At 35.2% G+C, this 12,942-nt stretch overlaps 1 protein-coding gene across 4 annotated transcripts in view; it reads right to left on the bottom strand.

Moving 5' to 3' along the window:
* Window positions 1-538: 538 nt before the first annotated feature.
* Window positions 539-12,942, bottom strand: part of LOC310896433 (cytochrome b5 reductase 4-like) — a 35,138-nt gene continuing 22,734 nt past the window's right edge. For 3 of the 4 annotated variants that reach the window (XM_083828706.1, XM_083828705.1, XM_083828707.1), the window contains exons 11-16: window positions 9,217-9,357; window positions 8,931-9,083; window positions 8,183-8,333; window positions 3,195-3,281; window positions 1,671-1,835; window positions 539-1,166 (exon numbers count right to left, since the gene is read on the bottom strand). In XM_083828706.1, the coding sequence (XP_083684832.1) occupies window positions 1,112-1,166; window positions 1,671-1,835; window positions 3,195-3,281; window positions 8,183-8,333; window positions 8,931-9,083; window positions 9,217-9,357 (752 nt within the window). In that variant the 3' untranslated portion in view covers window positions 539-1,111. The other variant, XM_083828708.1, reaches the window with a different exon arrangement.

Raw genomic sequence — 12,942 nt, 5'->3', positions numbered from 1 at the left:
AGGCATTATTAAGATATTTCCCATGAAAGCCAAATTATAGATCCCACAATCACAAGTCTGCTTTCTTAGGAATAAACACCCATTCAACACATAAAAGGAGGATGCAAACAGAAATAGTGAATGAATGTGTACAGATGTTACTGACACATCTAGAATGGTGGTAGCTGTTTTACTACTTTTTTTGTCCAAGCTGTTATTTGACAGCAAATTACAGGCTCATGACGTACTTTCAATAGTGGTATTAGAATCTACGGGTTTCTTTTATTACATTATGTTTAATAATACTGTAACCTGTCAAATTATTTTTAGGTACTTCCACGGTCCTTACCATGGTGTCTGCAGGCCACAGGCTATCATGTTTTTACCCTCAGAACAGCTCAAGATAAGTGATGAATAATATCAATGTAGCCACACAGAAAACTTCATGGCAGACCAAGATTATGCCTCTGCAATGAGTTCTCAGTTGGTGTCCTAAGCCTCTGGAAATCCTTCTGTGTCACATTATAAACTGAAAATAAAGAAAATTTACAAAAATACATTTTGTAATGTAAATTTTTTTTTATTATTATCTGAGATAATTTTTTGTTTTACCAAAGTTACTTTTATTCTTTGTTTACAAAGCCAGAAAACATAATTGGATCACCTGCAAGTCAAATAGAGATTTCAGAGGAAAACGAACATTTTTGAATAACTGGTTACCTGCGTTACAGTGCAATTTTAAAATTTGGACAGTATTGCTCTGCAGCCTTTTTACAGTAAGAAATAATAAGCTTTTCAGGTTAAAACCTAAAATCAGTGCTTGCAATAAATTTAAGAATATTCACAGACAAACAACATGAAATACCCTACATAATGTATACTATACACTTCTGCTTCCCTCTACAATAAATTAACATCCTGGATGACTAAAGTATTAGCAAAAATATTTACAAAGACAAGATAAAACACAGTATAAAATTTTTTGTCAAAGATGTATTTCCTCCAAGAAACAGTTTGGTACCAAGAGTGAAATTTCAAGTCTTTACAAAATTGCTTCTCACTTATTTAAATTCATGAAGGTAAATAAATAAGATTGTATTGTACAAACAGACATTGATATCCTCATATGGTTTTATGCAGTAAAAGCGTGCATCTCTTCTTGGGAGTATCCAAGATCCCTCAGGTATCTGAAAGTCAGAAAGTAAATTTGTAAGAACAGTATTTGGAACCCAAAACACACCACAGACAGTGATGAAGCACTGCAGCTATCTAGCACTATCTTGCCTTTATTCAGACATGAACAATTAAGTATCTCAGATTTCTCAAAAGATAACGATTATTGGACAACTCCACCCTCCATTAAATCCACAAATTTGACTTCAGTAATGCTGTGACATCAATATTGGTTCAATATTTTGAAAATGGGCAAGAAAAAGTTAGAGAGCCCTTTATCCTTAAATATATGGCATATAATGAAAGTATTGAGTACAGATGTAAATAAATGCATTAATAAAAATGAAGAAAACTGCTTGTGATAGAAGAGCAGCTTTGAATTTTAGTAACTCAATTTTTTAACCTAACACCAGCAAGCCATTTTTGAAAGACTTCCAAGTCAGAAACATTCTGGTTGGTTAGGTGATCAAATTAAAAAAAAAATCATTGTTCTCTAATTCATCATCTAAAATACTCACTCTACTCCCTGTTCTGTAAAAGGTGTTGGACCACAGATACAGATAAGCACTTTGGAGTCTTTTCTGCTTCTTTTCACACACTCAGAGAGAAGGGATAAAGAAATCTTCCCCTGTTTACCGCCCCAGTCCTTCCTTGGTTCTGAAAGAATAAATTGAACCTCAAACCTGGAAAGCAGAAGAATACTTCAGAAACATCACCTTTGATTGGAAATCTGCTATACAAGATATTAGTGAGACACTGATGTTTTCTAGGTCTGCTTTCTTGTGCTATACTCTCACTGCGCACTATCAGTTCTCACAGACATTTAGTTGTTCCTACCAACTAGGTCAATCAAATCACCTCCAATATTCGATAATTAATTCTTAAATGCAATCCTCAAATGTTTAAAATTTTAGTTGTGTATTCCACCTTTAAATAAATAAAAAATAACTGGTACCATTCAAGATACTAAAGCACAGATTTTGTTTTTCCATTATTTACTTATACAAATGTTGGTGTAGCTCAATACATCAACAGGGAAATAAGAATGTTTAGCCAAACTTGTGAAAATGTCTGCACAATTTCATTAACGAGAAAATACTCTAACTGGCTTCAAAAATCCACTAAGAGTAGTTATTGAGTGAAAAACAAGCACTTGTGTATCTAAGGCTCCTATTGAAAGGGAGAAAAGGATTTTGCTGTAAATTTGCAGTGTCTAGACTATGAAGCTTTGAAGGTGCCAGACATCACTATGTTTGAAATAATACTGATTTTTCACATCAATGCTAGGAAGTAACAATGCAAATTAGCTTGTTCATACAATCTCAACTAAGAATTAAGCAAGCACAAACAAAACATACTTCTTTCACCTAATATCTAGGCATTGATAATTTAGCTAGTCATAAAAGCAAGGGTACTGAAATTAAAAGGCAACCTCATATATATTCCTACATCTCCTGACAGAACTACAGCCTGGTAAATGAATATTACCTATGCACTAGTGCATTTTAACCCATAATTACTTTGTAACAGAAAAAAGTAACAGCAAGTAACAATGAAAGTAGGGCCTAATTTGAACTTGGAATTTCTATATCGGTATTTTTGCAACCAAGTGACACCAAAGAGACTTTTCAAGACACCTCACTAAATTGAAAATAATCTTCCAATGGTAGACTATCCTTGTCTATTGTTTCCATCCCTCCCTTTGCATATCTCTATTTTCTATCACTAAGGCTAATTTTCTTCACCTTCTAAATGCTTCTCAGCTAGTCTTAGCTAACATCTCGTCTAACACTCCATCTTCAATAAACATCTATTAAACACTGTCATATCAAACAAACTCTTTGCTTCCCAGAAGGCAATGACATACCCTGCTGATATCTGTGGCACATATAACCAAATCTCCTTCCAATCCCTATGTCTCATTAAATTCTAGCTAAAAGTTTCCAGAAGCAGGATCTATCCTTGTGCCAGAGCTGTACAGTTACTACATGCCCCAAGGTTTGTTCCCCTATACATTGGGATGATACAAGAGTTGTAAATACCTTTTATCTTTAAGAGCTAATTCCTCTAGTTGGTTTCTCCAAAGTATGTCATCTTCCTTTTTGTTGAAGAAGATCAACTTCACTGTCCTTAAAAAGAAATAAATAAAATTTAAGCACAAATTGTTTCTGTATTTAAAACACTTGTTAAAGAATCAGAAGTTACTGGATTATACAGAAGACTTTTACAATGACAATGTAATTCTTCAATTCTCAAATCTTTTTGCTTCTAACCCACTATAAGAAATTTCTTGCTGTACCTGAAAGCTGTTGGATTTGTGACCTCTCTTCTAAATGCCACAACCCTGTGATTGCAATCTCTACTTCAAGAACTGCTGTTCTAAGAAAAATAAAATCTCTTAAAGTTACTAAGGCATGACTGAGAATACAATATACTTATTTGTCAGGTTTTATTTAATGGTCTCTTGATATTATTTGAGCACTACTACTGCAATTAATAGCCGGTTTATGAACTCTGTACACCCTTTTTATATTATGTACCCCATCTTATAGAGAAGTGGAATTTCAAGAAGTGTCATCTTAAATAGGAAAAAAACCTGCATAGATATTCTTTAAAATGAATACTTCAGCCAAATACAATTTGGCCTTTAAGAGAAAAAACAAGATGAACAAAGATCATTATGGCTTCATACACAGAAAGATATTGCAGACAGGGAAATAATAAATTGCTTTTCACATTTATTGTAGACAATAACAGACTTAAAAAATAATAGGGAGACGTAGGCTAAGCAGTAAGAATGGAAATCCAATGATGCAAGATAGTAACAAAAAACACTATGTAGGAAAGCTGCAGGTTCATCACCGTTAGCAGTACTACCTCAGAGGTTCAGTTACCACTGGCCTAGAACTAGACAGAAACTGCTTCTGCAGCTGAAGCGCCCATTAAGTCATAAAGTGACCATTAAGTCATTATCCAGATCCTTCCTCAACCTTCTCTGCAATTTGTGTTCTAGCTTACACAATCCAAAGGTAGGGCAATTGTTACTTTTCATGGTAAGATAATTTTTGATGCAAATTATGTTTACTTTGTTTATATATATTAATGTACATGAGGTGCATACATAACAAATACATATATAAATATATATATACACACACAAGATACTTTTGCAACATTTTCTAAAAAAAAAAAAAAGTGGGTAAACAGCAAAAATAATACCAGAAAACATATGCCTAGAGCAGTCAGAAACACAAAGCTTTATGCTTGTACTGGATCAAGAGATTCTAACACCTAACGAGCCTCCAAGACAAGAAGAAAAAACTCATTTACTTTGACTAGTAAGAAAACATATGCTGCTGCAGCCTGAACTAACTGCTAGTACTGAGTACCCAAGAAATCATGCTGAAGAGTTAAAATAAGCACTTCTGGTCATCCTTCAATGACAGAGTAGATATGAGCACTGTCTGTGCTGTAGAAGTCTTTCACACACGTTACCTACCATGTTTATTCTGGTTATGGACAAAACGTCAAGATTTGCATCTTTTACTACTGTTTTTTCTGTCCTTGGTTTTGCTTTCATGTTATATTTACTTCACATACTAGTTTTCCACTCAATAAGTTAAAAAAACAAAATCCAAATTCACTCTGTAGTATTTCCCAAGCATTGTGTCAGGTGATTAATTTATTTCACAAAGCCAGGCAGCCCCATATCATTTGCTACTGACAATAAACCATGCTTTGGAAGAGCCGTGTATGCAAACAGCACATACTCTCTGTCCTCACAAAAGAGGATTACGTGTAATTACTGGACAATAGCAATACAAGAATAAAGTATGCTTTTAGATTCTTTTCTATAAACAGATTATTGCAGTACATGTAATCCTTTTTAGTTTTACTAAGAAGACTGGCCTCCAATTTAAACCCTTTATACTCTTTCAAAATGTGCTTCATAAAGACATAATGAGCCAAAACATCCTCTGTTTATATTGAATAAAACCCTGTATTACAAATTAATATCTATTACGAGAGTCTGAATTCAAAGACACAGGAAAACAGTAGCAAGTCTGTAAAACTGTCCCCTGCAACAGCTTTAAAGAAAATTAAAGGTCAGGCATATTTTCCATTTTTGTAATCTCCCAAACTACAACAGTTCACATCGACAAAAATGTAATCTATTAAGAAAATCTGCAAAGCATGACGCTGGAGGCAAAACATTGCTAAAAGCAATGCAAACACAGCTCATCTCTTTCAAAACATGCCCCTACAAGTAATTCTTTGCATTTCCTTTTAAAGCTGAGCTATGGCATACTCTCCTCAGTTAGGACTTTTTACACTCACTGTCACATTTTGGTTTACATTACAGTTTAAATAAAGACACACATGACAATGCATTCTTTTAGAATTCATGTTGCTCATTTTTTTACAAGAGACCACACCCAACACAAGCAAGAATCTCTTGTATACTCTGCATTTATTCACACATGAGAATTGCTTGTGGGTCTGCTTGAATGTAATCAAAATCCAAATTCAAGATGCCAGCATGGTCAGATCTCAAAAAAAATATAACTATGCTAACGGATCAAAATCTGAGTATTTTTAATTTAGGCTCCTACTTTTCCCAGGTTATTTTTAGCTTAACGCATTTTTCTCCTCTCAAGAAAAAAGATTTTCCTCATAGATGCTGCAGAAATGGTTGAACTCTAATAAAGAGTGCTAGTGTCTGTCTCACATCAAACCATAGCACAGTTTGCTATTTACTGAGAATGGGACTGAGAACTGTACCTAGGGATTTGAAAAGCTGAGGAAATCTCAAAATTACAAACAGTAAAACAAATGCCATAACTACTCAAAATTTGTCCATTACCTAGATGTATGTCTACACTGAAAGTTCAAGCCAAATGAAATTAGGCAGTTTCCTGCTGAAAACAGGAGAAAGACAGTATATACAGTTACATTTGTAAAACATAATCAAGTGGTCTGTAGTAACTAAATGGTAAAATAAAGGGTGAGAAAACTTGAGCAGAGATACTACTAAAAGAAGAGGCAGTCTGCCTCAGTATCTCTATGGTTACGCAGTGAAGATACTTAAAAATACTGGACTACCACTTCATGTACACCTTGGTCTTTTTTAGAAGTTAGTAACTAACCCAAAACCTCTGTGTAGTCTGAAAATATTCGAAGAGTTATCCAACAGCCTGGTTCCAAAGAGATTCCTGCCCACAGAGGGACAGTCTTCAACCAGTTGCTCCAAGTCTTGAAAAGTCTAGCAATTCTCAAGTGGGTAAGAGACACCGATAGGTAACAGAGGAAGAACACATAACTGTTACTGAATATGGAAGGATCAGTGTGCTGATCTTGTGGGAGAGGTTAAAAATGCAGTAGGGCTTCCAAAGCTGTGATTCAAAAAAGGCTGGTAATTTCTGAGTGAAGCACTGGGTCCATTTGTTCACCACAATGGAGCCTAGAGGAAGATTAGAAACGATGCAACCAAGTCTTGAGTTAACTGATCACGTGGATGCTCAGTTGCATGTATTACTGCTCCAGTTTTGCAACCTTCTTATGGCAATGTTTCTTATTTCAAAGATTTCTGTGACCACTTGTCAGAGGCTTCAAGCACTAGAGCAGTTCAGGTCTCTCCAGCTGTTGGCTGTATTTACTTTGTTGTATCTCTAGACTTCCTGAAAGAGTCATCTCTTGAAGCCAACGGACTTAAGTCACAACTCAAGGACGACTTCAGGCACAGAAAGGGATCTGTGTCTCAACTTATGCTTCAGTTAATGAAGTAGATAGTAAATTTATGCTCTGGTGTCTTTTTTTGGTTTGAGCACAAAGGATGAGAAGAAGAAATTTCCTCAGTGGCATTAGACAGGAGACAGACATGCAAAAGAAACAGCCAGCTAGCAGTTGTTCTCCAAGTTTGAAGCCTCAGCAATGGTAGGTTTAATAGTTACTCTCCTGGCCCTCAAAGAAAACAAAGAGTGACAAACAAAGAAAACAATCAAAAACATGCCTGAATGAAAACAGATGGAGCAATACCTGAAGAAAGATACATATAGAAGACTTTAAAGGGGCAGGTTTCCAAAGCAACAAAACCATAAATTAAAAAGAAATGATTTTGAGAACTGATATCAAAAAGAAAACAACTACAACTAAACACAATAAAAAGTTTGACTGATGCAGTGAAATTGTAGCAAGATTTGCCTAAACCAATGAAAGGAATGATATTGTAGAAATGTACTTTCGGCAACACACACTTGAAGAAGACATGAGTACGTTCTCTCCACATACAGCAAAGAATAGGATTTGCCAGGCAAGGCCACACATAAGTACATTCAGCATACACATGGACAATCATGTCAAGCAGAAGTACTAGTTCTGGGGTTCTGAAGGACGTAAGTGGCCAAAACAACAAGTTCACTTCAGCAAGAAGTATTGTTTCCTTTTGGAGATTTTATGAGCAGCATACAGAACATATCTCCAATACTCACATTTTTATGCATTTGAATAAGCTTAAACCCATGCTTACATAAATTGCTCTTTTGTGACAACTGGAACTATTCCAGTAAAAAATATGTTACTATTGCTTAACAGGTGAAAACAATATAAATGTATGTAAGGTATTATAAAAGGTTAAACAGAAGCCATAACTAAACAACCATAATTTCTCAATTAGAAAACAATACCTACATCGCAACTTTCAACATTAGAAAGCACTCAAATGTAAAACTAGTTTTAAAAAAGAAATCAGATTTTCTACTTGATGAACTCATTTATATCATAACTAAAATCCAAAATGCAAATCAACCCCTTTTGTTGACAGTAGCCAATAACCAAATGTGCAAGTTCCCGAAGACTCTGACAGAGTATTCCCTAAAGCATTCCAGCTTTTGGCATAAACCAAAGAAAAATGCTTTCATGCTTTTTCTTTTTTTAATTGTTTTATTAATACTAAGATTTGCCTCTCACATTTCATCTCATTCTTCTTATAAATTACAGTAGCTTGGTGCTAAATCATAAGATATGTACATACCGGAGACAACTAACTTCAGTCAGAGCAAAATTCAGCAGTTTAACCATTGGTGTGAAGCCTGTGCCTGCTGCCAGCAAAAAGAGGTCTTCTGAAGTTTGAACCTGTGACTTCTTGAAGTTACCTTCAGGATTGCTGACAGAAATATAGTCCCCTGTATAGTCAAAACAGAATGGTAAATCTTAATGAGATGAACAAGCTAACTAGCATTCTGATTTTTAAAAGGTTCCTTTATACTCCATCTTTGTAGCATTCGTGTTCTTTACAGAAAAGTATTATACATAGCAAATACTGATTATTTTTGTTAAAGGAACAGATGTTCAATTAAAATGTCTTGTTTTGATGGATTCTACATTATACTAGTACATAAACATTTGTGAAGTCATTGTTAAAAATCTTCCTTATATCTGAAATAGAAAAGGAAGTATATCTTAAGTCTAATAAAACAGAACTAGTTTTCTTTAATTAAAAATACAATAAGACTTTCTAAGAGTATATCTACTCAAATACAAAATGAACATATTTAGAAGATCAGTCCAGAGAATGTTATGTAATGGACAGTTCCTAGTTACACTGAGGATAAGCCTGTACGTTTGGGGCATGGAGAATAAGTCTTAGAAAGAGTTATAAGTATGCCCCAGTTTAAAAGGAGGTAAACAATAAGAACATCACAATACCCAGACAGTGAAACTGAACAGATAAAGCAATTGCTGCAAAACAAAACACAAAACCCCCCAAACCATATACTCACCAATTTGTAGGTGGTCAAGTGCCTGCGTGAACAGTCCACAGGAATAAATTTTGATCATTAAATATATATGTGCACCATCATGGCAAGATGGTTGCTTAAAATCCAGCGTTAAAGAAGGCAATATAGGTGTGTATGGTTTTACTACTTCTGTCCCTAAACGAAAGACAAAAATGTAGCTGAAGAATACAAAAAGTATTCTATATCCAGCAAATTTAATGCAAACAATATAGACTCAAAATAGAGATTTATGTTAATATATCCAGGTCACATTTTGAATTTTTCTTACCTGCAATGATTTGTTTGAGGTAAACATGTTGTCCAGTGGGAACCTGGAGATGGGTGCTCTTAGGCAACATTAAGCTGAAGAGCTTGGTGTCGTGGGTAACTTCTGTCTTAGAAACCAGCTTGCATTTCCTGTAGAACAGTCCTAAAAACATGGTTTTACTTGTTACTTAAGCCTCAACCTGTGTCCTTCTATTCTTACACATCTTTTAATGAGAGAGAAAAAGCCATGTATTTCACTATATACTGTTATAAAAAGACTACAAATAGATCTTGTATCTTGTAGCTTCTTGTATCATTACCTTTTCTAAATAACTTTTCTAGTTCAGGAATCTAGCTCAGGAATCACCTATAGGTGCTTCATGTTAGGCACTTTGCAGACCGAATCTGCATGTAACTAGTTAGCATTGACTAAGAAGTAGAAAAAACACCAGCTACTAGCAGAAAGCAGAACCACTTGTACCACATTGTATCTGCACTTAATTCACCGTAACAATTCAGCACGAATACACATATGCAGATTAAAAACAGCTTGGGTGATGCAAATGAAAAGGAAGTGAGGCACAGCACCATAGTCTTCACTAGCAGACTACCTAAACCCACCCAGCACCTTGGGTATTTATTCACAGAATCGCTGACTACCCTGCACTGTTGCAGCTTCACTGCTGTTAACACAGCCAATATTTCTGATATGGCTACCTATAGGGAAGTATCTTTACAGTTCTTGTGGAAAGATGGCGTATATTGACTAAAGAGTATCCTTCAGCATGGTTTCATCAGCTACTACCCTAGCTCGGTCCGCTTACAGTAACCATATCATTAGTGCCACAGGATATCGGAGCACCTTACAAATTCAGAACATCCACAGGAATTTCTACCATGTTGCTCAAAACGCAAAACAAGTTACAGCAGAAACTTAATTATTGACAATAGTTTGAAAATGCAAGTGTCCACATTCATGTGGAATCTCTTTACCTTTAGATATACAAGTTTAACAGCCTAGAAGCATTCATTAGCTAAGAGCTTTGCACCTTTTTTTTTTTTTTTCTTTTAGGTACACAATACCAATGCTTAAATACTTGCACTTGACATAAGATAAAACTAACATACATGCCTATATAGGCAAAGCACACTTTAGCATCATCAGTATTTTGGACAGGATTTGTTGCCCTTTAGCTACGTAGAAACGATGAACTCCAGTTATACGTTCACATGCTTACTTAAACCAACTACAAGGTCATATGTAAAGTACAAACTTCTGTCGATACAGCTGTTTGTGAAGGCAAATACAGCAAGATATTCCTTAACTGCAATACTCAGTTAACTGACATAGGCCTGTGCCATTGCCATAATAGGTTAGCATTTGACTATTTGGGGACAAGTGTCCTGGCTTTCCTAAAATATCCGCAGGAATAATAATTGCCACATAAGGCAAATTAAAGCATATTGAAGAAATCTGGATACAAAACTGGGGATGTAAACTGAGGATGACCAGAAGTCATTTTTCCACTTCTACCTGACGAAGAACATTTTTCAGCTAAACCCTTGTTTCAGTACCGCAGTATTTTAGCTCTAACCTAAAACTATTAGCATGCTGATAGTACCACACTGCCTAAATAGGTCTGTAAATATGCATAGTTATGCCTGGAAATACACATCCATATTACTAAACCTCAGTTGTGCATGAAGTTTGTGCATGGACTAAATTAGTATCATATTCATTACATACCACTATTGTCACAGTAGGTGACCATGGTGCTTTTCTGTTTACCCTTGTTTTAAGCTATTCAACTATCTACTAGTGAGTTATACACCATAAATGCTTGCAGAGACATGATGTAAAGCCTCTGACAAGACATAGACCTTTTTACATTAATATTTACTCGTCATCTTTCATCTAACATCCTAAAAACTTGCTTATTTTCAACGAGCAAACATTTCAGATGTACCAAAAGAATTGCCTTGAAAAACGAAAGGCAATAATACAATTTTATATCAATCTTGATGTATAGCAAAACAGCAGCAGCTCTCTAGCTATAAAAGAAATTTTATAAAACGTTTGTTGTAATTTGTTCTTCTATCATTCTTCTGAAAAACAATATATACTAAGATTGCTAAGTATACATTTTGTATATTTGTATACCATGTCTTTTACAGTACACAAATAATATATAGTAGAGCACACTTTAGCATAATGTAAACTCAGATTGCTGTCAATTCTTCAGACTTAAGAATTATCTGAAAGGATATGGGTGGTTGGCAGTATATCCCACAGTACTCATCAGTTAATATTGTACCAGATATTTGTAAGGAGATGGAGAGAGAGAGATTAAAAAACTGATTCATCAACTGATTCACCATTTCTTGACCTTTCTGATCTGATGAATTCCAGCCTTTTCTACACATAACAAACTAACCTTTACCTCCCCCTTTTTAATTTTCCATACAGAACTTCTGTTCTAAATCACTTGATCTGACTTTTGAACATTCAGACCTTTCTAGGACTGAGCAAACTCCTTGTTTAGGTTGTCCTCTTTACTGTATTAAATGAAATTAGTGGTCCCAATAAAATTTGGAGTCACAAGCAAAAACAGTTGGCAATGTGGAAAAGCCTTTCGCAACACCAGCATCTGATAGCAAGCTGGAGAACAGTTGCTTTCAGCTACACATGAAGCCAAGTTACTGGCAGATGCCAAAGACACAGGATTTGCTATTATACATAAGCAAAAGGCACTGCTCTCACAATTCTGTAGCATGATGAAAGTGCTTAGCAGCAATTTCTAGTTTTCAAAGTAGGATGTTTGGCTTCATCAAGCTTTCCAGGATTGTGCAAACATTGAGTGTCAGTGTCACAGCATCAGGTCTTCTCTAATTCTATCTTAAAATTAATCATACTGTTTATTGACAGCATTAAACTTTTCCAGCAAAATCCTAAACACTTTAGTTTTCAGAATTAGTTTTTTTTGTGTATGGCCATAAAGCTGCATTGCAGAGGTTGGACCATTCACTCCTAAGCAAGTCAAAAGGACGAAAGAAATAATTCAGTACCAGTATTTGCTCAACTGGAGTCCTTCAATAAGATTTTGTTTCCATGGACATGTTTACAAAAGAATAATCCATTCTGTTCTCTTAAAGATCACGGCATCAGGTTAGAGATGTCACTCTGTGATGAAGATCTTCCTCTGCTGGAATCAATAACTAGAGCACCTTGATCCACACACACGACATGAGTTCTATTAACACAACTGGAAGTGTGGAAATACTCTGACTAAAATTACTAATTTTATTAGAACATCAGCAACTTATCAAAAGAACTACGAACCTACACAAGCTGAATAAAATAGAAAAAAACCCACATGTAGAATAAATTTATATAACTACTTTTCAATTTGCTCCCAGATTTTCAGATGTTTTTAAGCAGTGGAAGAATTTATACATTATCAGTTATATTGTCTTCAAGCAAGACTCTCATACTCAAGGGAAGTAAAAGGGCATGCTGAGGGAAAGTAGTAGAAAATATGTAAACCTGAGTGAAAAGAAAAACAGAATATTTAAGGCAATGCATCTGTGCTGCCACACACATACTGCAGAACAAAAATGCCAGATATAAAGCTATAAAATAGCTTTAACTAGACAGCTCAGGTCTTGGAAGCAAAGCAGATCTCAAGGCCCTACTTCAACACCAGTGCTGCTTCTGTTGCTCTAGCCTGCCTGCTTGCCTAGAAGAGGC

Source organism: Anser anser (genome assembly GCF_964211835.1).
Source record: "Anser anser genome assembly, chromosome: 3".
Classification (NCBI taxonomy): Eukaryota; Metazoa; Chordata; class Aves; order Anseriformes; family Anatidae; genus Anser; species Anser anser.
The sequence above is the reverse complement of the archived record's forward strand: the minus strand, read 5'-3'. Positions and strand labels throughout refer to the sequence as shown.